Source organism: Pongo abelii, chromosome 2, assembly GCF_028885655.2.
Source record: "Pongo abelii isolate AG06213 chromosome 2, NHGRI_mPonAbe1-v2.0_pri, whole genome shotgun sequence".
Lineage (NCBI taxonomy): Eukaryota > Metazoa > Chordata > Mammalia > Primates > Hominidae > Pongo > Pongo abelii.
Window position 1 is genome coordinate 123951094 of NC_085928.1, and position 26000 is coordinate 123977093.

At 41.4% G+C, this 26000-nt stretch overlaps 1 protein-coding gene across 3 annotated transcripts in view; it reads right to left on the bottom strand.

The window, feature by feature from the left end:
• Positions 1–8876: 8876 nt before the first annotated feature.
• The window catches only part of TGFBR2 (transforming growth factor beta receptor 2), an 87297-nt gene continuing 70173 nt past the window's right edge, over positions 8877–26000 (bottom strand). For all 3 annotated transcript variants that reach the window (XM_054552442.2, XM_003776298.5, XM_002813978.6), the window contains 2 exons: positions 14470–14597; positions 8877–11563 (listed from right to left, as the gene is read on the bottom strand). In XM_054552442.2, the coding sequence (XP_054408417.1) occupies positions 11384–11563; positions 14470–14597 (308 nt within the window). In that variant the 3' untranslated portion in view covers positions 8877–11383. The remainder of the gene's footprint in view (positions 11564–14469; positions 14598–26000) is intronic.

The window sequence follows — 26000 nt, forward strand, 5'->3', positions numbered from 1 at the left end:
ATCAGACCCTCTCTAGTTCAGGGAGAACCCAGAGAAACCTGAAAAACTGAATTCCCAGCTATGATGGGAATGGAGGTCTGCTATGCCTCATCATACTGCCACCCTTTGCAGTTTAGGCACGACTGACCAGCATTAACATTAAAATCAAGATCATAAGACTGAGTGAACAGACTATGGCAAGAAGACACCAATTCCAACCTGACTGGTATAGCATGTCATGGCACATGACAGATAGCAGACCCTGAAGGAAATAAACAGATTTTACTTTATTTTTCTTTCACATATTTTGAAATGGCCCTGCAAAGCCATCTTTTGTGGGGGAAATTTGCATCTGTAGAGAATCTCCATTAATGGAGTCAGGCCTTCTCTTTCTAGGCTTTTCTTGGATCTAGGAGAGATTAACTGAGAGTCTGATACCTTTGAAGTCTGAAAAGAGACATTTCCCTTCTATTCTCTCTGAAGACTGTGATCTATGAAGCTTCATCTACATACCAAAAACCTTGGCCCTCACAACCCCCCTTATCTTTACTCAAGCATTTTTGTTTCTACTGACTTCAAGTCTTTAGACAAAACTTAACTCTTTCAACCAATTGCCAATCAGAAAATCTTTGAATTTACCTATGATCTGTAAGCATCCCCTCAACCCTGCCTTCAAGATATCCCACCCCTTTAGGCTGAACCAATGTGTACCTTCTATATATAGATTTATGATTTTACCTACAATTCCTGTCTCCCTAGAATGTATAAAACCAAATTGCAACCTGATAAGCTCAGTCACACTGTTGAAGGAGCTCTTGAGACGGTTCTCAGGCCATGGTCACTCATACTGGCTCAGAATAAGCCTCAACACTTTTCATGGGGGAAAGGGAAGTGGAAGATAATAGACAATTTTTGAGGAAGAATACATGATTTTTAGGGGAGGTGAATGGGCTTGAAGAACAGACAATAGCCTGGGAAAAAGTTTGTATGGGCTCCAAGTGTGGAGTCAGCTTCAATCTTCTTTCCTATGAGTTAGTCTCATCTGTTTGATGAAATTATGGGGGTGAAGGGTGGGGTGGGGCAAGACAATTTAATGCCTTCTGAAGGAAATTCTCTTAGTCAAATAAGGAACTCAGCATTTGCTGCTCCTCAGGTCCTCTCAGTTGGAAGTTCAAAGCAGTATATTTCAGGGTATCATTTTCTGAGCCCCAACATGTGATACCCTGCAGCAGAAAATAGGTAACACTCCCATAATCAATCATACTAATATTTCTGGTATATAACATAAAAATATGTACCCTAAGTGTGGTAAATAAAGACTTAAAAGTAGCCTCACATTAGTTCAGGTCAGGTTTAGAAGCCAAATGAACTACAAGTTATTTCGATTTTTCTGAGCTTTTGAATATGAAACAGCACATAGGGATTATGAACCTGTATTATCTTATCCCAACAATAAACACTAAGTCTGCCATTTTGCTGTTTCTTTGGCATTTCTTCAGTGTCATCAGCCATGAAAGAGGCTGTTCTCCTGTTAGACCCAGAAGATTTAGGAAGCAGTTAAACACAGACTCAAAAAACTATCTCATGGAAGTGTGATTCCCTTTATATATTGGAGAATACGCAATGCATATAAATTAGCCTGATGTATTCTTTTGTAGCAGGATGTGAACATTCACTCTTATTGTGGAAAAATAGTCATTTGGTTCTTCTTTTCTCTGAAGCGGTAGAAAGATGGAATGCAAATATTTCCTTCTCCAGGGAAAGTTTCAGGATGAAGTGAAGCAGTTATTTGGTTGGTAATGATTTTGGTAGGCTATCAGAAACTATTGAGAAAGGAGCAGGAATAGAGCCTGGGTAAGGCAAAAGGCAGAGGATATGGAATCTGCAGGACCTGAGGGAGAAAGAGTTGTGGGGATCTCCGGAGCAGAGGGCGCCTGCCTACTGTTCCAAGGCAGGACCCTGAGGATGTGGAGGATATAAGGAAATTGCTTGTGGTGCACCAGAAAGCAAGTCTAGACCTGAGACACTCTGTTTCCTGGAGAATAATAACAAACTCCCTGCAAGGCAAGGAACCATAAGAGAGACAGACCTGAACAAGCCCAGCAAATAAGGATAATGGGCATTTCAGAGTGAATTCGGTTTCATGGATAATTGAGAACCAAAACCCTTCAGCCCCCTCCCCTTTGTTCCAACTGTGTGAGACCTGGATGAATTATATAACCTCAGGAGTTAGTGGGGAAGGTTGTCTCAAAAATGAAGGGCTATATTTCCCACCAGCTCAGTAGGACAGGGGTTCAGAATCAAAATTAAAACAGATTTATTGTAAAATAAGACATCTGTGGCCCACCTGAGTTTGTAATCTGAGGTCAACAACCACTACAATTTAATTGGGATATTAAATGTTACTGTTTTATAGTATGTTTAATTATAATGGCAACTGATGGTCTTTAAAAACAAACTGTCAGGATGTCTTCCTGGCTTGTTTAATTCTGAGAAAAGATGCCAAAATGATGTACTGGTAGGTTCACCACACTCACACACACAGACACACAAGCACCACAAACAAACACACAGAAAACAACTCTAAATATGTAAATACATAAAGATTTAGGCATTGAAACTGAGCCTGTTTTTCTATTTTTAAAAATTCTATGTACTACAGTTATTTTATGATAGAAAAGAATTGGAATACAAATATTAATGTAAGTATCTATAAATTAAGATTATTAAAGGAAAGTGCTCCATAGATTTTAAGCCCTAGAGGAGTCGTAGAGACAATGTAGTCCCATTTTATAGAGGAGAGCAAGACTCATATAGTATAAAGTACCGGTGGTGGTTTTAAAATATTGCTCCCAAATTCTTTGTCACATCTCCCATTTAGAGGTGGGGAGCTACATCCCATTGCTTTGAATTTGGGTGACTTGCAACTGCTTGGCTCAATCGAGTATGGGAGAAGTGATCTTATATGATTTCCAAGGCTATGTCATAAATACCCATGTAGTTTCCGCAGGTTCTACACTCACCCTAGAGGAAGCCAGATGTCATATTAAAACTATTGTCTTAACACTGCCACTTGAAAAAGCCATGTGCCGGTGTCCTAGATGATAGCCCCAACTGAGAGCCCAGTCAACTACCAGTACTAACCACCAGAGTGAGGCATCTTGGATATCTAGCCTAGCTGAGCTATCAGACGATTTCAGTCCCAGTTGACATATGACTGCAATGGTAGAAGAAACTCCAAGTGAAAACTATCCAGCCTAAGCCTTTGCCAAATTTCTGACCCATAAAATTTAAGCAAAATAAAAAGATTACTTTAAGCCACTAAGTTTTGTAGTAATAATAACTAGAATATCCAAGGGTCATGGAGCTAAGAGACTTAGTAACAGGACTTGGGCTAGAACCCAACTTTCCCTTCTCACCTAGGGTATTCCTGTGGCCCAAGGTAATCAGATGAGACACTGGATCAAGACAAATATATATACTTGTTGTTAAATTCCATAATATTCTTTGAGTACCATGGATTGTTCCTACATTGTATCAGGGGCTGTTAAACACAGGGTGGCATTAAAAGAGGATACAATGGGTCGGGGGAAAAGTTGTCAATTTCACCTCATTCCCATATTCCTGGGAAGAAAAAATCATAACTGCTGGAAAAATGATAGACGTCCAAAAAGTATGTGCAAACATTTAGATAAAGAGTAATCTTTACGTGATGTTTTAATTATCATACAGTATAAACATTATCATTTTTTTCATTAAGATAGGAAATTATCATTGTTTTCATTAAGATAGGAAATGAAACCAAATAAAATTTGTGAAGCTGTCAGTCACCTTTGGGAAGGCCTCAAATGAACAAGGGAGAGTCTTGAGCTTGGTATCCTTTCATCTTGGAAGAATTCATAGCTGGGAATTGGCTAAAGCTTTGGAGTGGGTTGAATGATGGCTTCCAATGAGATCTGTCCATGCCTTAGTCTTCAGAACTTGTGAATATGACCTTATTTGGAAAAATGGATTTTACAGGTGTAATTAAGTTAGGAATCTTGAGATAATATCATCCTGGATTACCCAGGTGGGCTCTAAATCAGATGAAAAATGTTCTCATAAAAAATTTCAGAGAGAGTGAAGCCTGCAGACACCTTGATTTCAGGCTTCTAGCCTCCAGAACTATGAGATAATAAATTTCTGTTGGTTTAAGTCACCAAGTTTGGGGCAATGCATTACAGCAGCTCTAGGGATCTAATACAAGCTCCTTAAAAGAGAGTTGTAAGAGACCTGGAGGAACAAGGCTGTCCTCTTAGGGTAACAACAGTGACTACAGCACTACGACCACATAGGTAGATATGGGACAGCAGTCAAACTCATATTAGGAGTTTCTCTGCAAAAGTCAGATATTTTTTGCTGCCAGCTGTTTTATTCCAGAGACATTACCAACTAGAACATGCTGATCATATGCTGTTGGTTAGTATGTCTGTCTCCTCAGCTGATTTGTGAATTTCTAAAGACCAAGAGCCTTCATTTCTTTCTTCAACAAAACTTAATTGAAAGACTGTTATATTCTCCACTCTTTGCTAGGTGCTAAGATGCTGAGTAACACATAGTTATTGCTTTCAAGACGCCAGCCGACCTTGGGTGATATACCACATTGCGTTCAACTAATGTTTGATGGAGGAAATAAATATGGATAAATAAAATGGTTTAGAAGGGTAGACAGTTTTTTACTGACAGAGACCTGGGTTCAAGTTGTGTAAACTTGGATAATTTCCTTAACGGTAAAATGGAAAAAAGTAACACCTACCTTGTAGGGCTTCTAGGATGATTAGCATATATTTAAAATATAGGTCCCACATAAAGTACATATTTTCAAATGCCTGTAATGTTACTAATAAATGAGGAACTAATGTTCCAGCAAAGATTATACCTTGCATCCTTTCATTAATATTTTAGTACGTTTTCCATGTGTTTTTACTTATTTCATTTTTCTCCAGCTTTCTAAAGTAGGCAGGGCAGGGATGATTCTCACATGAAACAAAAGAACAAGACACTGAATCCATAAAAGAAGAGGATGGTAATGGAGCTAGACAACCCCCTAGATTTCCTGTCTCACAGGGCCCTGTATTTCCCACTACAGCCATGCCATTCACCTGGTTGAGAAAGCCCTTCAAGGAAAAAGGGTGGCCTGCTCACAATTACAGTTTAAACATGACTCATCTTCTTTAACAGTCAATTTTACCCAAAGATTTGGGGAACAATATATCCTTAAAATACTGTAACAACACAGCTTCATTTTAAAGAATGCAAAAACTGAATCATAATAATGAATACTTAGGTGCATCAGTCTCTGTTCTAAACATTTAAAAAACCAGTATTTCATTTAACTCTTACAACTTTCCCAAGTAGATCTTATCATTATCCTCATTCTACACATTAAGGAACCAGGAAATAAAAACAGTTAAAAGACGTACACAAAGTTACAGTTAGTGGCAGAGCTGGGATTTGAACCAAGGAGATTTGGCTCTAGAGGTTCCAATTTTAACCACTTTGTTATGAATGTTTAGATAATTTATTATGAATATTTCAATGGACCTAGGGTACCAGGGCCACAGTTATTTTATTCTATTGTCTATCATTGTGGGCACAGGGGAAGACAGAGGAGAATTTCAGAAGCACTGTGCTACACAGGCTGTTTACAGAAATGATTTTTAAGGATCAATTGTGTGTGTGTGTGTGTGTAGAGACAGAGAGCACAAGAGAGTAAGAGAGCAAGCATTTCACAGTGTGTGCAATTTTAGCTTAATTAGAATAGGAAGACTATTAACAAGTTATTTTTAAATGCACCAAAGATCAGGAGGCATATTAGAATTAAATTACACCATGTGAGGCTGATTGGCAGCCCATGTAATGTGGACAAATTCACAATCTTGTCTTTTATCAGCACAGTTTACAAAGTAGGCCTGAAAGGCATGGCCCCAAACCCACAGAGTGTGGAGCTATAGTTATTCAAGTAAAAAAAAAGAAACTAATTGGAAATGTGATAAGCAATGATTAGCTAACCTATTTCAGGAGGAAAACGAACAAAATGAGCAGATGCCAACTGTAGTGGCTTTAGTGAAAAAGGATAGATACACTTGTTTAAATGAAAAGTTCTCTGTCACTTGAAGACAGAATTTCCCTTAGGACCAGACCATTAGTGTGTCATTTGCATAGAGAGCTTAAAACAAAAACAGCCACCACAAACAGATAACTCCTGGGCACAAATATAGACTGCATTCAAAGGATGCTGACTGGTGCAAGGGACTGAGTCCGTGCTGAGGGCACTTGGAGACCAATTGCCATTTGGGAATGTTCCTGACCTTGCAGTAGCAAGAACTAAAATAACCCCAGCAAAACAGAGCGTGGAAGAAGGGAGAGGGGTTAGAAGACCTTAGCTCCTGTTTTGGCTGAAGCTCTTGGGTTGGAGCCCAGAGCCCATGTGCATTTGAGGAACAACTTTTCCTCCCTGGGTTCCCTCATGGGTAACTCCCTCCTCTCCAGTGCTGACTGCATCTGCCTCCTCCTTATTTTGGACTGTTGAATCGGACCCTTGAGCTCTCCAGAGGCTCCACGTTGTTACCCCCTAACTCCAGCTTTATCTTGTGTTCAAGGTGGGGGTTTGATCTCTGGAGTCCAACTGCTTCAGTTCAAATTCTCATGCTAATGATTGCGACCCTTAGCTAGACCTTGTTCTCTGCCTCAGTTTCCTCCTCTATAAGATGGAGGTAAGATACTTCACAGGGTTGTTGAGAGGATTTAAGCAGATAAAGAAGATAAAACAGAGAATAGTGCTTGGCGCTTACCAAGTACTCAATAAATGTTAGGAATTAATATGAATTTGCCTCCTTGGGTACAGCTCCCTAACTTCAATTATTCCTATTAACACCTCCTGTAGTTGTCATGAATAAGTATCGTCTACTTAATGTATTTTAATAATCAATTCAAGTTTTTAAACTCAGCCATATTTCAAGCAATATTATTTGTGAAAGCCCAGGCTGTGTTAATGATTTTTTTCTAATACATGTTAATGATCCACTAAAATAAAGGTGGATCTATTTTTATAAAGGTGGCACAATCTTAAATCATCTCAGTTACCAGTACACATTTCACACATTAGGAAACACAGTCTACACACATTCACTCATCTTCCAGTTGTTCTCTCAGCAAGCATCTAGACACTTACCATGTGAATGGAGAGGAAGTCAGGCAATAGAAATGGAAAAGCATCTTTTCTGCCTCCACTGAGCAGAGACGCAGAGAGAGATGAGAACAATGATCCAGTAGCAGAGCTTTTCTTCATGGGGTAGCCTTTTGGTCCTGCTTGGGCAGGTCAGTTCCCTCAGGAAACAGCAGGAAGTAAAGAACCAAGCATGTCAGGTGTTCCAAATTTCAGTTCCAAGACAACTTGGCCCTGCATCCAGATTCTACACGGTGAGACCCTGGGCTTCTTATCTGAGCTCTCTGACCATCTGTTTCCTTATCTGTTAAATGGGCATAATATGTACCTCACCGAGCTAGTGGAGGATTCAATCCGATGACATAGCGAGTACTTAGTGAATGAGCGTTCTCCTCCGATTATGTGTTCACACAGGACCCACATTTCCTGTCCTGCAGACCTGGGGAATGTACCCATTTTCCTCTGTTGTAAATGCTCTCTAGGTTTGTACCTAAAAATCTGCTTCTTTGCCTAAGCAGCCCTTGGCATACTAAACCAACTTAACGTTGGCCAGCATGTAGTGAAGACTTTCCAAAAAGTTCAAGACCCATCTTCAAAAGCCTAATGCGTCTTCTTACCACAATTTTATCTTGTATAGGATGAGGCTTGTAAAATCTCATTTCACACATGATGAAACTGAGGCATGGAGAGGTTAAGTAATTTGCCCAGGTCACAAAGCTGGCAAATGGAGGAGCAGGTAACCTCTACAATTAGTAACCGTTAAAATTGCTACTAATAAAGACAAGACTATAACTAAGCCCCACCGTAGGACCACATCATCTAGCTCAGTGATTCTCCACTGAGAGGGACTTTGTCTTTCAGGGGACATTTGGCAATGTCTGGAGAAATTTTTGGTTGTCACAGCTGTGGGGTGGGTGCTACTGGCATCTAGTGGGTGGAGGCCAGGGATGCTGCTAAACATCCCACAGTGCACAGGACGGCTTCCCTGCCTCCCAACACACGATTATCCAATGCAAAAATAAGTCAGCAGTGCTAGGTTGAAATACCCTGATGCAGGCACTATGACATTAACTATTTAGAACCCAGTTGATAACTAAGAAGAAGCTACAGAATCTCTCAGATTCCAAAACAGGTAGCATGAAGTTCAGGCAGAAAATCTCATGCACTTTGTCACAAGAAATGACCAGGAGACTATTTCCTAAGGCATATTCATCTCACCATTCATGTAAATCAATTAAAAGCACCAAATGGATATGGTATCTGGGTAGAAAAGGGAAGCATGGAATATCACAAGAGTCAAGAAGAGAGCCAACAGCTTGCTAGTATGAGGAATGGAGAAAATAGAAGAAGCAGTAGAAACATTGGCTGTGAAAATCCCCTGCAAGAAACAGCCATGTGGATAGAGGCAGCTCCTGAGACTGTGGGAAGAGATCTTCTGGGCATTCAGAGGGACATCATGCCAGGACACCAGCACGGCAGGCAGGCCATGAGCAGCATCTGCTTCATCTCATATTACTGAGCTTCTGTGACTTTTTTTTTTTTTTTAAGGAGTGTGAGACTGTCAGTTGCAGAAGACAGTATGAAAAAGTTGGAGATTAATTACTTGGTGACGTTTTCTGCATAAATTGCAAAATAACCAAATGAGGCAAATGGATTTAGCTACTAGGAATGGGAACAGGAGGCAGGATGCTCACCTGAGTATTTTGCTTTATTCAATCTAATAAACATTTTATTTATATAAAAGACAAACAATGCATAGAATGAAAATAAGTGCTTGAGACTTTTGATATAAAAAGAGTATATAGCATTCACATTCCTATTTTAATACATGAGTACAGCTGAAGTGTTCCATAAAAGAATAAAACTTTCCCTTTATGTATAGTAGTGAAAAAAGTCAGTATTTTTAGGAACTACAGAATGTTATTCCTTGGTCTTTTTTCTTGAATAAGAAAAAAAAACATAAACAAAACAAGCCACAGTATCCTCTGACACTACATTCCAGTTTATGCTGATAACCCAGAAGTGAGAATACTCTTGAATCTTGAATATCTCATGAATGGACCAGTATTCTAGAAACTCACCGCTAGAGGTCAATGAGCAACAGCTATTGGGATGGTATCAGCATGCCCTACGGTGCAAGTGGAATTTCTAGGCGCCTCTATGCTACTGCAGCCACACTGTCTTTAACTCTCAGCCCACCCACACTGAGGAGGGTGCCCAGAGGTTCTGCCTATTTCCAAACCTTTGCATGTATTCTAAAAATCTCAATAAAATGAGACCTTCCAACATCCAAACAGAGCTGATATTCTCACTACCAGTCCCTCTCTAATATTCCTATTTGGCTGAAAATAAGTAGCTTCAAAAAGTTTTAAAAAAGAGATTACTTGCAGCATTAACACTTCCTTGTTGATTGACAAGTTTCCTATGGAGTTTTAAAGCTCATACTTTGTTCTTGTCCTTGTGGACACAAATTTCCTAACTGCAAATGGGACTTTTGTGTCCCACATTCAAGTCCTCTCTAGTAATTTCTGCAAAGGTTGGGAAGGCTGGCATGATGGAGAGAATGGTAACCATGAGGAAAGCTTCTTGGAGTAAAGCACTCCTCTCTCCAATGCACTGGGTAAAACTATTAACATATAGGCAAAAGAAACTTGGGCTAACTGAGACCCTTAAAGGAGTTCCCCTTTAGTCCAACAAAAGGCCAACTTCAAATCTTAACACCAGATAAGGTAGTCAAAATCATATTATATACCCAGAGAATGACTGCTTGAATGGACATTTCTTACAAGGGACCTTGGTTAGGTGCAGATTTAATTCCTAGACTGGGGTCCAGGTAGGCAGTGGAAAGAGCTAATGTTTACAGTGAGAAGTGAGGCAGCTTTGTAAGTGTCTCCACACTTTCACATTTTGTGAACGTGGACTGGAGATAACTGAAAACCATCTGCTATCCTTACCTGGGGATCCAGATTTTCCTGCAAAATCTCCAAATATTTATAAAGTGGCTTCACTTTTTGGAACGCTGTGCTGACCAAACAAAACATATGTTTACAGTGCCTGAGGTCATAGTCCTGATAATGATAGTATTGTGTAGTTGAAATCCTCTTCATTAGGCCAAACTGTGCTTGAGCAATCAGGAGCCCAGAAAGATGGAACCCATTGGTGTTTGTATAGAAAACTAGAGAATCAAGTCAAGTGTAATGAAAAAGTAAACACGATAAAGCCTAGAGTGAGAATGTGCTCCTTTTTAGAAAAGGATGAAGGCTGGGAGCAGAGAATAGTAACAGAAGTGCAGGGGAAAGATGAAAAAAAGAACAATTTTTCGTTAGTAGATGGTGGGGCAATTGCATGGATGGGCACATCTGTTCTGATTTTTCTGCAACCCATGAAGGTAAAAAGTGGGGTTCAAAACATTCAAGGTATTAAAGATGGGGTAGAGTTTCTAAACTAGGTTGAGGGAGAGTTTCTAAACTAGCCGCCCAGATTTGGGGCTTGGAGCTTAAATGAAAAGTCCAGGAGAAATAAGGGCACACAGGAACCCCGGGAGCACTGGTCCCCAAACAGTGCCACTGTACTTAGTTCCATGGCCAGAAGAGAAGTGCTAGGCAGGGAATGATTATTTTGCAAAAGCAAGTGCAATGTGGTCATAGCTGGCTGTGAGACATGGAGCCTCTTTCCTCATGCAAAGTTCCCTGTTTTACAGTCAGAGAACCACTTCATGTGTGATTGTCAAATGCTAATGCTGTCATGGGTCCCTTCCTTCTCTGCTTGGTTCTGGAGTTCTCCAATAAAACCAATTTCCTGGGAATATTTGATCTTTTTCCTTGTCTCTTTTCAAGGTATGGCTATATATATAGAGATATAGACATATATAGATATATATATATAAAAAACATAGCTATTCATATTTATATACAGGCATTAATAAAGTGCAAATGTTATTGGCTATTGTAAAAATCAATCTCATTTCCTGAGGAAGTGCTAACACAGCTTATCCTATGACAATGTCAAAGGCATAGAATGCTCTATGTCACCCACTCCCTGCTGCTGTTGTTTCTGCTTATCCCCACAGCTTACAGGGAGGGGAGTGACCCCCTTGGTTTTCCAGGAAGCATCAGTTCAGGGGCAGCTTCCTGCTGCCTCTGTTCTTTGGTGAGAGGGGCAGCCTCTTTGGACATGGCCCAGCCTGCCCCAGAAGAGCTACTTGGTAGTGTTTAGGGAGCCGTCTTCAGGAATCTTCTCCTCCGAGCAGCTCCTCCCCGAGAGCCTGTCCAGATGCTCCAGCTCACTGAAGCGTTCTGCCACACACTGGGCTGTGAGACGGGCCTCTGGGTCGTGGTCCCAGCACTCAGTCAACGTCTCACACACCATCTGGATGCCCTGTAGCGGGAAAGAGATCCAAAGGGCACCATGAGTTGGTGGGCTCCGCGGAAGGCAAGGTGGCCTGCTGACCTTGTTGCTATAGTGAGTGCAAGCAGGGTCCAAAAGTGCCTGTGCATTTAACATGTGCTAACTGAGTGCCTGCTGCTGGAGGCCAGCCAGTTCCATGTGGAAAGGGTGGGGGGGGGGGTTGGGCTGGTGGCAGCTGTGCTCGAAACCTACCATACTTTTTGGCTCTGGTGCTATCTGATCACAATAGGTCCTGACAGCACAATGATCCTCTGCTGGGCTTCTGGGGTACACTAACACTCCCAACACCTGAAAATTCCCCATGTAGTGGCCCTTAATATCATTTTAACACCTTTCTATTTAGAGAAATTCTTGGTTCACAGCAAAATTGAGTGGAAAGTACGGCTAGTTTTCACAAAACCCCTTCCCCATATAGGCATAGCCTTCTCTACCTTGACATCATGCATCTATGTGGTACATTTGTTATAACTGATGAACTAACACTGACATATCATTATCAATCAAATTCATAGTTTACATTAGGGTTCACTCTTGGTGTTGCATATTCTAGGGGTTTTGACAAATGTATAATGACATGTATCTACCATTATAGTATCATGCAGAATAGTTTCTCTGCCCCTCAAATTCCCTGCATTCCACTTATTCATCCCTCCCTCCATTCCCCTAAATTTCTGGCAGCCACTGATTTTTTACTGTTTCTGTAGTTTTTGCCTTTTCCAGAGTGTCATACAGTTGGGTCATATACACTGTTCTATTTTAACAGGGCTGATTACCCCAGTCAGAATTGTATGCAGGCATTAGCATGGTTTCATTTTCTGTAGGCCACACATTTTGTAGAGTGATTCAGTAGCAGCTTCTACGAGCTGCCAAGGATGACCTCTGGGATGCTCCATTCCTCTCCAACAAAATTAGGCTGAACCCTGTGAAACAGCTGCCTTTGTGGGTCAGGCATGCTTAACTCTATGCCATTTCCTAGGGTTCACCCTAACCGAATCAAGCTCCCATCCAAGGAGACCATCCGGGAGATCCTGCCCAGGAAGGTGGCAAGAGTTTTCTCTCACTGGCTTAATTTTTATTTTGCATTGCAAATATTTTTGTTATCATTTCAAATCCTTTTTGGAAATAAAGCAGGCAGGAGTTAAGTAAATGGTCTGATAGGTGGAAATAGAGTGTGCTCCTCCCAATTATAAGATCAACATTGCTAATGGGGATTCCTCACACAGGTGGCTGGGAGGGGGATGGATCAATCTCGAAACTACCTGGGAGAGCTGGCACTTTTTCTACTTGTTTTCTAATACCAACAACTTTCCAAACACACCTAGGAGCCTATCTCTCCCTCCTCACCCGATGAGTTCATGATGTTAAATTAATTGCATAATTCACCTAATTGACAGTATTGACAGATGGCCCTGTTAAGAGTAGAGTGCTATTGTTGGTACACAAGTAACATTTATTTTATTCTGGCACTGTAATTACAAGCAGTAAATTAAATTAAATATTAAGCATTAACTTGAAATCAATAGGGCAACAAATCTCATTATGAGAAAAAAATGTATTATGCAGATTCTTTTCAGAATTTTATCATCATGAATAATGGCTTCATTACGAGAACTATACAGCAGAGGAGGCAACAGAGTTTCAAAGAAACATAACACTCCAGCACATTCTGATTTCAGAATTTATGCAAAACATTCTTACAGTTTTAGTGTCAAAGAGGATTTGCCCAAAACTCCAGAGAAGCCTGTGACCCACCACAGCCTGGTTCACCCCCGCCCCCTCCTCGGACTTTATTAAGGTCTGTCTGCTGAAGTGGCTCCGGGCCAGGACTGGCACAGACCAGGCTTCCTGCTCCATTTGTCTTCCCGATTGTGCCTGATTTGTTGTTTCTCTTTCTTATCTGAATTTGCCTTGCCCTTAGGGAAACCTACAACTTAGCCTCGGCCTTCATGGTTGAGGGAATTCATCCAAAAGAGGCAATAAAAGGTTTTAGTCAGTAGAAAGAACAGTTTTCTCAGTGAGATAGGGCCACACTGTTCTCTCTCATTCTTCACTAAGGGCTCTTTCCTGGGTGTGTCAGATATATAGCTGGTTCTGACTCACTCACAACCTATCGTTTTCTTTTTTCTCTGACCATTGCCCTCATCAAAGTGCCCCCAAACAAACAATTTGGATCAGCCTCTTTATGAGTCCAGAATGACTGCCCTGCTATGGACAGCCTTAGCTACCATTTCTTAACAAGAAAAAATAAGAGGCCATTAGGATGTTCCCAACAGACAGATTTCTCGTTCCTTCCTGGGCATTCTCCTCTTCTTTGCTTTCCTTAATTCCAGAGTGAGGAGTCGGTCTCCTCTTTCCCACGCGTGCTCACTCAGGCCTCTCCCAAGTCTGTAAGCACAGCCTGCAAACACCTGTACACGGCCTTCTGCATGCCACAGTCACTTCTCACTACAGCTGCCTGACAAACCCTGCTTGTTTTGCATCTGCTAAGTATTTCCTTATGGAGCTGAAGATTCCCAGAAGAAAACATTTGGAATCCAGAGGGAATGAAATGTAAACTCCTGATGTGAAGGCCCAGGAGTACGTAGCAGAGGCTGCAAACAAAATGTTTTAACCCAGGACCAAGGGGGCTTGGAAAATGTGACAAATGCCCTCCGAATGGCTATTTGTGAGCTCTCAGAGTACATATCAGCTGGTTGGAACCTATAATAATTGAGTTATCCACTGTATTGAAATTTTCTTTATAAACAAAATTTAACAGGGCCATAGAACACAATGGGACCTTCCCTCAGATTTAAGCTCAATATTCCAGAATTCTCTGCCACCTAAGAGGCAACTTGGTTGAATCTTACTGGCCTTTGTAAACACTCACTCCTTACCTGGTGGTTGAGCCAGAAGCTGGGAATTTCTGGTCGCCCTCGATCTCTCAACACGTTGTCCTTCATGCTTTCCACACAGGGGTGCTCCCGCACCTTGGAACCAAATGGAGGCTCATAATCTTTTACTTCTGTGAAGAAAGCCAGCAAACACAGGGTCACTGAGAATGGCATGTGCAGCCAAAGGAAATGAGCATGGTGAGATGCCTGGCTGGGAAGCATGAAGCACTAAGTAACAAATACATACGTAATTACTCTAAGAGCAAATTTTAATAATAATGGTTAAGATAAGAAGGAAGGAGTGGTTGGGGGAAGGGCTAGAGAAGTATTCAATAAATGATTGTTGAGTACTTAAAATGTGCTAGGTGTTATGCTGGCGGACACAGTGGACAACAAGATAGAGAGGGTCACGGAGCTTAGGTTTTAACACAGGCATTTTCTACAGGGTGATATTGCACCAAAAGGGTGAAACTGGTTCTTAGGAAGTGGAAAAATCTTATGTATTACAATGGTTTGTGAGCCTCCAAAGGTCCAGAGTATACAAAGAGATTTAAAATGTGGTACTAAATTTCATGTAGGTATTGAGGCATAAAAAGGAATGAAACTCTGGCACATGCTACAACATGGATGAACCTTGAAGACATTATGCTAAGTGAAATAAGCCAGACACAAAAGGACAAATATTCTATCATTCCACTTGTATGAAGTACCTTGAACAGGTATATTCAGAGACAGTATAATGCTGGTTGTCCAGGGGGCAACCTGGGAGGAAGGGGTATGAGAAGTTATCCTTTAAAGGGTAAAGAATTTCAGTTGAGCAAATTTCAGTACAGAAAAATGAATAATGGTGATGGTTGTAGAGCACTGTGAATGTACTTAATGCCAGTAAACTGTACACTCAAAAATGGTTAAGATGGTAAATTTTATATTATGTCTATTTTGTTACAGAAAAACATCATGGAGAGTAGTGTTTAGAAAAAAAGTTGTCTATAGGCCAGGTGCTGTGGCTCATGTGTGTAAATCCCAGCACTTTAGGAGGCTGAAGGAGGATTTCTTGAGTCCAGGAGTTTGAGACCAACCTGGACAACATAGTGAGATCCTCTATCTATACAAAATAAAAAACAAAACAAGCAAACAAAAAAAGTTGTTTAAAAAGTCTCCTTATGATATCACTGATTTTAAAAAAGGTTGAGAAGTGCTGTTTTAGTGGGAAGACAGAGGGGACAGATTAACAACATCAACAAAATTTTAAAAAGATAATTTTCCTCTGATGGTATATTCAATAAAGAAAATGAAAAAGGAGGAGGTAACCCTTCACCAGGGCTTCAGGCTTCAACTAAGGTCAAATTCTTTATAAAAACTTCCTTGAACATCCTTAGGGTCAATCTTGGTTAGATATCCTGGGCAGGGCTCTATTCTTGCATGTAACATATTTTATTTAATATATTCACCTGCTTATTTTTCTCACCTAACTGGACTGTGAGCATTTGGGTGCAAGTTGAGTCCCTTCCTCATTCTTGTATTCTCGGTGCCAATTGCAAGGGTCTCCCATGCCAACAGCTGTCAACAAATGCTTTGTTGGGTGAGTGAATGAATGAATGAATGAATGAATCTTAGATTCTCTCCAAAGTGGCAGTGCATAAACTCTGGCCGAACATTAAAACAAAACATCAATTTAAATGAGCAGATTAATATAGTGTAAACAGAGCACAGGACAGTTAAAAAGATAGAAAACATCCCAGTACTAAAACATGCCTGGGCTGAAAGGAGAGATTGGGCTGGATTCAACACTTTTCTCCAAAGTAAGTAGGATCTTTGGCCTTTAGCTTCAAAATAATCTTATTTAATGAGTAAAACTTTCAATAAATTTGCACTTCTAGGTAACGAATTGAAGAAGCTTTCATGGCAAGATGACATTTTGAAAAGGGATGGCTCGTTTTTGTTCTTTGTTCATTTGCTTTTTTCCCCTTTTCCAGAACTCTACTTGAATATTTATCTTTTTCAGCTTCACCCAAATAGTAGAGCTGCCAGGATATTTTCTTTTTTATAGTTTTAAATACAGGGGAATTTGGGATGAAGGCCTCCCATCACATTAAGACAAACCACAAACTATCCTCTTGTGTGTCATGCTTTTGCCTTAAAGGACCCAAGCATTTAATCCACACTGCTCTTGGGTGAGATCTGAATTGTGATTTGCATAGTATTTATACTCTTATTTTTTTCCTTCATTCCCTATCTTCAACCAGACTGTAAATGCCTAAGGCACAATGCAGTGACTGAATTTGGTGTCTTTCACATATCTGCTCAGTGCCTAAAACCGTGCCTTATATGTAGTAAGAATTTAATAAATATGAGTTGGGTTGAATTCAAGCAAAAGAGAAAACTGAGAATCAGATCTGGTTCCCAGTAAGTGTTTACTCTCACGTACTTCTTCTCTTCTATAAAATGAATATACTGAACTGAGCTACCTCCATGTTCCTCTTCAGATTTATCTTGTAATCCAATCTAATCAAATATGATGCCCCCTCGGTACCATACCTTGAGATATATGTACTACCATATAATAGTAAAGGATAGGATTTGTATGTGATATAAATTGTTCCTTAGATAAGGTACAGTCCACAGACCTTCCATCTTCAATTGTTTTGGGTTATGTCACAGTTGCAGTTGGTGCCTGCCAAGGTCCCCTTGACCAAGCTAGAGCCAGCAGCCTACAGCTGCCACAGGTGTTGACTCATAAGGGCTCACACCTTCACCCTTTTCTGGGGGATTGTCCAATGGGAGTTGCCTATCCTAGAGATTCCTGGACATGACCGCCTTACTCTCAGAGGCAGCGTATAGCCAATGACAAATTAATGTTGAAGTTTAACAGTCCAATTCTCTTGGCTCTTGGTGGGTAACTATGGTGCAATTCACACTCTCCAGAGCTTCCTGTGAGATCAAGCTGAGGTTAGACCTCTCTTGAAATACAAGTTCACTTAACTCCTTCCATGCCTCTTCCTGCTTCTCTTACTTCCTTCTCATGAGAGCTTATCCTCAATAAATCATTGCACAAAAGTGTGTCAGACTCCACTTCTAGTAAAGCTGGCCCAATACAGCCGCCAAGGAAGTGCTTTCTCCTCTCTCCCTAGGCCTTTGTCTCAGTGAATCTGCACAATCTGACTGTAGCTGCAAAGCTACCCTGGGGAAGCCTTGATGTAGCCCCTTCTTGTGAAGGTGAAATTACTAAACCAGGAAGAACATTCTGAATCTCACATTTTATTACCGTTACTCTGATGAAACTCCTTTGCCTTTCTAGAAAGCTTTCATGCTTTTTCCTTTCTACCAAGCATTTCAGAGAGTTCTTTCTCCTCTGACTATCAACAACAATCCCTATACTCATGGTCAGAAGTGACAGAGGAGGACATGACCAACATCAGAGGAGGGAAATGTTGGGATCAGAATAAACCCCAGCTGTCAATCTCATGGCTGATAGTCCTTGAGAACAAAGAAAAAGTCTTTGTCCTTGAGACTATAAACCCAGAGCCAATTCATTTCAAGTCCTAATCTTCCTAGTTACAAACACTACAGAATTTATTGTAATTTTTTTATAGGTACTCTGTGGATCAAAGCAAGTTTCCATGGGGAATGAGAGGAGATGGCACTGGGCATATTTTTACTTAAAGAAAAATTAATGAATGCTATTTTAGAAAGGAAGACAAAGGCAATAATCCCTTCCCAGAACAAAGAGACTTATAAATAGGTTACTTCCTACTTTTCCTAAAATCTTGGAACGTTGTGAGATTCCCTAATATTCTCAAGGGATACAAGGCCTGCTTCTCATCTTTGACTTATGGATAATTTCACAAGGAAGGGAGGTCATGGGTAGTCTGAAAGGTGCTGGCAAAACGACTGGCTCCTTGTGCCCCACTGGGAGAATTTATGGCTCTTCTGCCTCCCCCTAAGCTTAAAATAGACAAGTCTGGGGAGGGAGGATCATCATTTGACCCAAACTGTCATACTCTAATCCTTTAATATTAGTTTTTCAGATTAGGAGTACGGATGGGGATCTGCAGTGTGTGCATAATTTAGGCTGACCTTTCTTTAACTTCTGAAAAATGTCCTATTTATGTAACATAGATTTTCCAAAACAGCTAAATGCATATTTGCTTTTTTCTTTCTAATTATGGATTTTTGCAATTCTTCTTTCTTTACCCTTCTCTCTCATTTTGGACATCCTACTCCCAACCTCCATTTTTTTTTTCTCATGCCCTGCAATGTGGAGGAAGATGGTTTAATGTTTGGCAGTGTGTATACATGTGCCTCTCAGTTAACATCTTTGATATTCAATTGCAGTGGTCAGGCAACGTTGCTTGTTTTTCCTACTATGGCCATTAAGGCAATGCCATTCTCAGGGCCTCCATTAGGACTTGTAGGATGACCATGTAACATGGAGGCCATTCCCTCCTGGAGGGCATTTCTTAATTGCTCCTCAGTTCTAAGTGTCCCTCAGAATGCCTCGGATATCTGCTTTGACTCAGCAGAAGAAGGGAAGAGCGTGGCCAGAGATAGCCTGAACCCTGTGAGAGGAGGTTAGAAAGCAGAAAGCCCTCTGCCAGCCAAGTGGGTACCAATGGTCCTTCCTAGGATGAGACCTCATGTAACAGAACCCAGGCAGTCCTGGGGAACTGGACAGAGCTGGTGATTGGCAACAAGTTGATGGCCTGAGACCTTTGACATTCCAACCTTTTCCCCAGGGTTTCAGGCAGCTGGAGACTGGGATGTTTAATCCACTTTGGCAAAATCATTGGGTCCAAACTGTGTATCTTATTTATTTTTCATGACGGTGCTAAAAATATTTTTATTTTGGAAAATGCATGTGATTAAAACTATGAAATGATTAAACAAATATGTATAAAGAAATGCAAATCTCTCCCCAACTCCTAACCACTGTTTCTTTCACAAAAGTGGCTTAGGTGGAATAGTGAGATTAAAAGTGATTAAAATTTTTCCCTTATTACTTACAAATGAGCACTTCTCAATCAATTTTTTATAAAGCCCAGATGTTTTGCCCTCAATCCATTGGGAATAAAGGCTTTGGTAAAATACAATAGAAATGAATTACAAGAAAAATGAATCCCACTTGAGTGTTGTGGCAACATCAAACTGCTATTAAAGGTACAAAACACATCTTGGTTTCTGTCCTTATATTGCAAATCTGAAACAGAGAGTTTGAGGACCAGCACCTTCCAAAGACCACACTTGGAGCAACATTGCCCTAAATGCTTCCTAAGGAATGTGAGATGCATTTTGACACAGGAAAAAAGAACACAAGTTATTAAACATATTTTAAGGGTTTCAAATGAGTCAGACAAAGAATATTGAAAAAGTCTTCAGAGACGGGATCAAACATCCTCATTTCACAGTTGAGAAAACTGAGGCCCGAAGAGTACACTGGATTCCAGGAAGAGCATTTAGAATTGCGCACTGTATTACTGTTACTCTGAAGAAATTTGCCTTTGCCTTTTTAGGAAGCTTTCATGCTTGCTCATCTCTGCCAAGCATTGCAGAGATTTCTCCCCTAACCAGAGCAAATACGGCTGGGGCAGTCCCTGGTATGAACACGCCCTTCCCAAATGTGACAAGTGTGTCCCTCCCTGCCTTGATGGGGCCCTCCTCAGCATACAACCTTGAGAAGGGGAACCTTATGGGATCTGCTGGGTGGTTGTTATTTGTAATTTCTAAGCCAGCTATGCAAAAAAACAATTACAAAGAGCAGCCCTCTCCTTAGCTGGTATTATTTACCCACATTAAACCCAAACACTTGTTCTTTCTGGGTTTAGGGAAGTAGATGTGACTGGTGGTGGAGGTGAGGTAAGATGAGAATCTCATTTTAACTACAGGCATCAGATCAGGGCATAGTTGGCAACAGAATTAATGCAGTTCCTCTTTGCACATCTGATCAAATGATGCTTGACCTTGGGCCTCTCTCTTGTGAAGAACTGCATAGAAAGCAAGTTCAGGAGTGTGTGGGCTGAGTCCAGAGAAAATGTTACACCTGGCTAACCTATAATAAGAACCACCTTTAAAAAAAAAATTGGAATCGCCTCTAAGAAAAAAAGCGAAGGCTTAGAGAGTATGACTGAGTTTAGCACTTCAAAAGTGGAAGAGCTAACAATATGCATTGTAAGTATTATTTGTTGTTTTTGCCCTGACTCTTTTAAAAAGTAGATATGAGGACTTAGAAAAGAGATGTCAAGAGTTTGTGCCTCACTTCCTATATCCACAAAATAAGAATAGTCACATATTCCCCCTACAATTATTCAGTGTGATGCTGCAGGGCCAGCTGCACCACCACCTCCCAACTCCATTGCACTGGCTCTTCCGGTTAGGCTGGCCCAGCTCCAGGAGGAACAGGCAGGAGGGCTGGGGAGTGAACCCTTCCAGCTCGGCCTGGAGCAGCCCTCCAGCAAAGACTGATGGGAGTTGGAAAGATAAACACCCAGCCTCCTTTGAGTCAGGTGGTATGACACTGAGGTGTGTGTTCTGCCCGTAGTTATACTCCAGTTGCCCATGGTGGTAACTCACTTGATAAGATATCCTTTACTGGTTTCCCTCCCTTTCCTGACTCATTTCCTCATTCTCTTACTGGCATTTCCTGCAATCTCTTCCCAAATAAACTACTTGCACTCAAATTCTTGTTCCAGGGTCGGAGGCGCTCCACCCAAGACATATGCCGACACAGCAGAATTAGTTCATCAAACCAAGTCTTTGTCTCACCCTCAGACTGTTTCTGAAGCCAGACGGACGGGGCTGAACACCTCAGAATTTCCCTGAGTGCCTCAAACAGCATCTTTTCTAAAAAACCTCTTTATTTCACTGCTTGAGAACGACTTTCTCTTACTTCCATCTCCCTCCCGCCACCTCTCTCTGCAGTCTTTTCACTGATGGAAGCCACCCACAGCTGCCCGGCCCTCGCAGGTTCTTTTAATTTGTTTCAAAAGGCTCTTAAGAGAAAACTACGCTTGCCTGTCTCTTCCCAGTTCCGCAACACTCAGAGGGCAGGTCTCTGGGACAGCAATGGTATTCCTCGGAAAGTCAGCATCTGGTGCACAGCTGCTGTTTTGACTGTAGTCCCAATGTAACAGGGCAGCAAAGTTGCTGATGGTTTTCCCCAAAGCAGTACCCCTGAGTTTTCATATCTGCCTTCCAAACTGTGCTCCCTTGAAATCCAGGAAAATGAAGTGTTCCAATCCTGGTGTCTCCTCAGCCCTCTCTCCAACGCCTCCTTTTTTTCTCTCTCTTTCTTCCCCCACCCCCTTCCCTTTCTTTTTGGTTCATCTGCACTTTTTTTTTTTTTTTTTCCCATCTCACAAGGCTGCAGCAACTTGACAATACACTAAGGAGCCCTTCTTGGAGTTGTGTTGCTCCTCATTAAATACTTGTTCAGCTGGCTGCTACGTGTCAGCTTCTATTCAAAGGCCTAAATGCTAGGGATGTGGAAGTCAGTGTGCTTGTGGGCCAGTTTGGCTGGGGATGACGAGAGTATTTTGCCTGCTGTGTTCACCAAAGGGGACCCTGAACAGGACCGCCTTCACCCGCCTTCCACACAACACACAAACACTTGTATGAACACCAAACAGACTGAAAGCCTGGGACAGAGATTTCTTTGTAAAAGAGAACCCATCTCCAGTTCTGTCCTTGCTGAATGGCGATTTCATGAAGCTTTTTCTCCTTTTTCATAAAACAGTAACACACCAATCACCTCTTCCTGTCTTGTTCTTACTTCAAACAATTCTGAAAGATTTGTTTTCTTTTTTTTCTTTTGTATTCTTTCAGAGGATTAAAATGTCTGAAATGACAGCCTCTTTCATTATCTATCCCCCAAGTCTATTTTTCTTTCTAAAATCATCCCATCCACCCCACCCAACTCCAACATTATATTACATAATCTCTTTGTTCATTACCTGTCCCTAAAATACTGGCTCTTCACTAGACTTCCTGTCTCTCAAAGAAAGACACTGCTTTTTAAACTGCTGTATCCCTGGCATTTTAAATAATGCCTGGGACACAATAGGTACTCAATAAATACTTTTTGAGTGAATGAATGAATAAATATATCTTTAGGGAAATAAAGATAAAACAGTTATCTCAAATTTTAAGGCATCAATACTGTGACATGCTATACAAATTAACAGCCTTGGATTCTGTTAACAGGGATTCACCCAGAGAAGTGAGGACATCACTGAATGTTCCTCAAACATGTGATTGTCTCCTCAGCTTCTGCTGGAAGGGATCATATCAACTGCCAGGATGCACAGAGTAGCTCTGGCTATCCTATCCATACTGATCATAGCAATCATAGCTACTATTTTTTGGGGGGGGCAGGGGGGATAGAGTCTCGCTCTGTCGCCCAGGCTAGAGTGCAGTGGCGTGATCTCAGCTCACTGCAACCTCCGCCTCCCGGGTTCAAGCAATTCTCTGCCTCAGCCTCTTGAGTAGCTGCGATTACAGGCGCCCGCCACCATGCCTGGCTAATATTTGTATTTTTAGTAGAGATGGCATTTCACCATCTTGGCCAGGCTGGTCTTAAACTTCTGACCTCATGATCTGCCTTCCTAGGCATCCCAAAGTGCTGGGATTATAGGCGTGAGCCACCGTACCTGGCCATAGCTACTATTTTAAATACATTCTCCATTGGCCAGGCTACCAGTATACCAGGAATACTAAGGCCCGTGAGCTACAGAGTCAGACAACAGGGCTTTGATTCCTGGCTCCACAACTTTCGCACTTCCTGAGCCCTCAGTTCTCTTGTTGTAAAATGGGATTAATAACAGTACACGCCTCAAAGAGTTTTGGTAGATTAAATGAGTTGATGTCTGGAGCAAGTGCTTAAGAAGTGGTAATTATTCCTTTATGGCTTTCTTTATCTGGACCAAATGTACTTTCAATAAGAAGCCTTTCTCTCTGACACTCTCTTCACCTAACTGCAACACATCTCCCGAGGCCCCTGGTGGAATTTTGTGCTAAATGAAGCTGTACCACCTGGCTTTTGAAGAGCTCTATTATCATCTGTTTATGTTTTCTCACCTGATAAAAGTGAGGCTTCTCCAGTGTAGTGCTGTTCTTTCTCTGTTTTCCCTGTGCTCCCTTGCATTCAGGGGAGACTGGCTGATAAAGACTCAGAAGGACGTCCCAGAGTCTTCCTCTTCCTTTAAGAGCTGACCCAAGTCTCATTCCCCGACCCTAACACTGCACTCCCTGTAGCCAAACTGGGCATTCAGTCCTTTGAGCTCACTGCCTTCCCCTCCTAAGCATTTATCACAACTGAACCACACTTGCCTGTTAAAAACAGACTAGTTAAGTGTTCCAGTGCCAGTAAATAGCATGAGACAAAGCCTGGAGGTAAGACCTAAAAGACATTCATCATGATGAACTGATGAACACAGAATGAGAATGTGGCGTGGAGGTGAGCTTGGAGCCTTAATATCCATGTTTATGAGTCACTTAAAGGCAGGCTAGGTGGGACTTCACATTTTTCTGTGAAATCTTCTGTCCCTAATCCTTGTATCGTACTTCATTCAGTTAGATCTTCTGCTGCTTAGAACATTTTTCTTCAAGTAGTGAGTAGTGTAATGTTCACGTCCAAGAAAGTAAAACAAATAATCACCTCTGCAACAGCTCATTAACAATTGGTAACAGAGAGGTTAATGTTCCACAGCTTAAAAAAGTATCAATACAACTGGGGACTCTCTCAGTACAGAATGGGGTGCTATATCCATATTACCAATGGCAGTCATCCTAAGAAATCCAAGCAACCACACTTACTCTCCTTCAGTGGGTAGATCCACTATACTTGTCATGTAGATTAGCTGTTTTCACTGGAGACTTGGATCCCACCATCCTTCTGCACACAGTTGAGGTGGACCATACCTCTTTTTTTTTTTTTGAGACGGAGTCTTGCTCTGTCGCCCAGGCTGGAGTACAGTGGCATGATCTCAGCTCACTGCAAGCTCCGCCTCCCAGGTTCACGCCATTCTCCGGCCTCAGCCTCCTGAGTAGCTGGGACTACAGGTGCCCGCCACCACGCCCGGCTAATTTTTTGTATTTTTAGTAGAGAAAGGGTTTCACCGTGTTAGCAGTGATGGTCTCGATCTCCTGACCTCATGATCCGCCCACCTCGGCTTCCCAAAGTGTTGGGATTACAGGCGTGATTCACCGCGCCCAGCAGGACCATACCTCTTGAGTAGGCTTCTCTGCAGGTGCTTGGTAGCTGGCTCGATGGGTCAGATCATAAGCCTTTCATGTCACAGAAGTGGCCCTGATCCATGATCCCACAAGCACACAGACTCAGAGCCTACAGAGAAGATGACTCTGAAGATCTGGTTCCCTTTACTGTCCATCTATGATTCATCATACAAAGGTAAGCATATTCCACATTTCCTTTTTTGAAATAAGACTGCTGATTTAAAAAAAAATGGTAATTATATATGCTGTACTGCAAACTGCAGAAGTTCAAGCTTAAGGAAAGACCTTTTACATCCTTCCCTCTTCCTTATACCTTAAAATTAAAGTCTAACATCAAACAGGGGGATTCATTATTTATTTAATTTGTAAGGTAAGAAACATATCTGCATGTGTAAGTTTTTTAAAAAGAAGGGAGAAGAAAGAAACAACTGTTTCCTGTAGACTACAAGCTTCTTGAGGTCAAAACCTGTCCTTCCATCTGTGTTTCTACAAAAGCTACAGCAGGGACAACATCAAGATGCATGCAGTTGGAGGGAATCCATCTGTCTTCAGGCTTCCTGTACTTTCCAAAGGACCTTTTGAATGTAAAAGAAAAGCCTCTGAAACTAAGACTAGGCTGAAAATCTGTCTTTAAGGTTTTTGAGACATGCCAAAAAGAAACAAACAAAAACCATTAATGCTTTTAAAAGAAGCAGTCAAGGTGGGAGAAGGAGCTTACTACGTGAGTTCACACACCTAATCAAGCGAAGGGCTTTGTGTCAGGACGAACGTGAGGATGGATAAATAACTTCGGTGTCTGCAGCCTGAGCAAAGATGGGAGAAATTGGGCTGTGGGCTTAAGATCAAATGAAATGAGAACTGGGATGGCCTCTTTCCGGTTCCCCAGGGCTGTCTGTTCTTATCCTAAGGTTATGAAAGGTTTTTTGAGACTAGCTGAATAAAGCAGATCCTGTTCCTTCCTTGGGAAAACTTGTTTATACTGTAACTGTTTTTAGACCTCATAAAATTTGGTGAACTTCTTCCTCATTAGCTTAAATTCTTCCACACTCAGCAAACATCAACAGGCAAGGGTTTTAGTCAGTGATAACAATGAAAGCTGGGAGCTCACCTAGGGCCTTAATAAGCTGGCTGCACTGACAGAGGGAAAGACAGAGACACAATCTCCAGCTCATGTTTATAGAATAACAGGGTTGAAAGGATAGGGAATGATACTGAAATCTAGGTAAATTTATTCTGACAGTGACAACAGCATTGTCTCTCATACAACTCATACCCGGCTAAAGATTCATTTTGGAACTGTCAAAGCT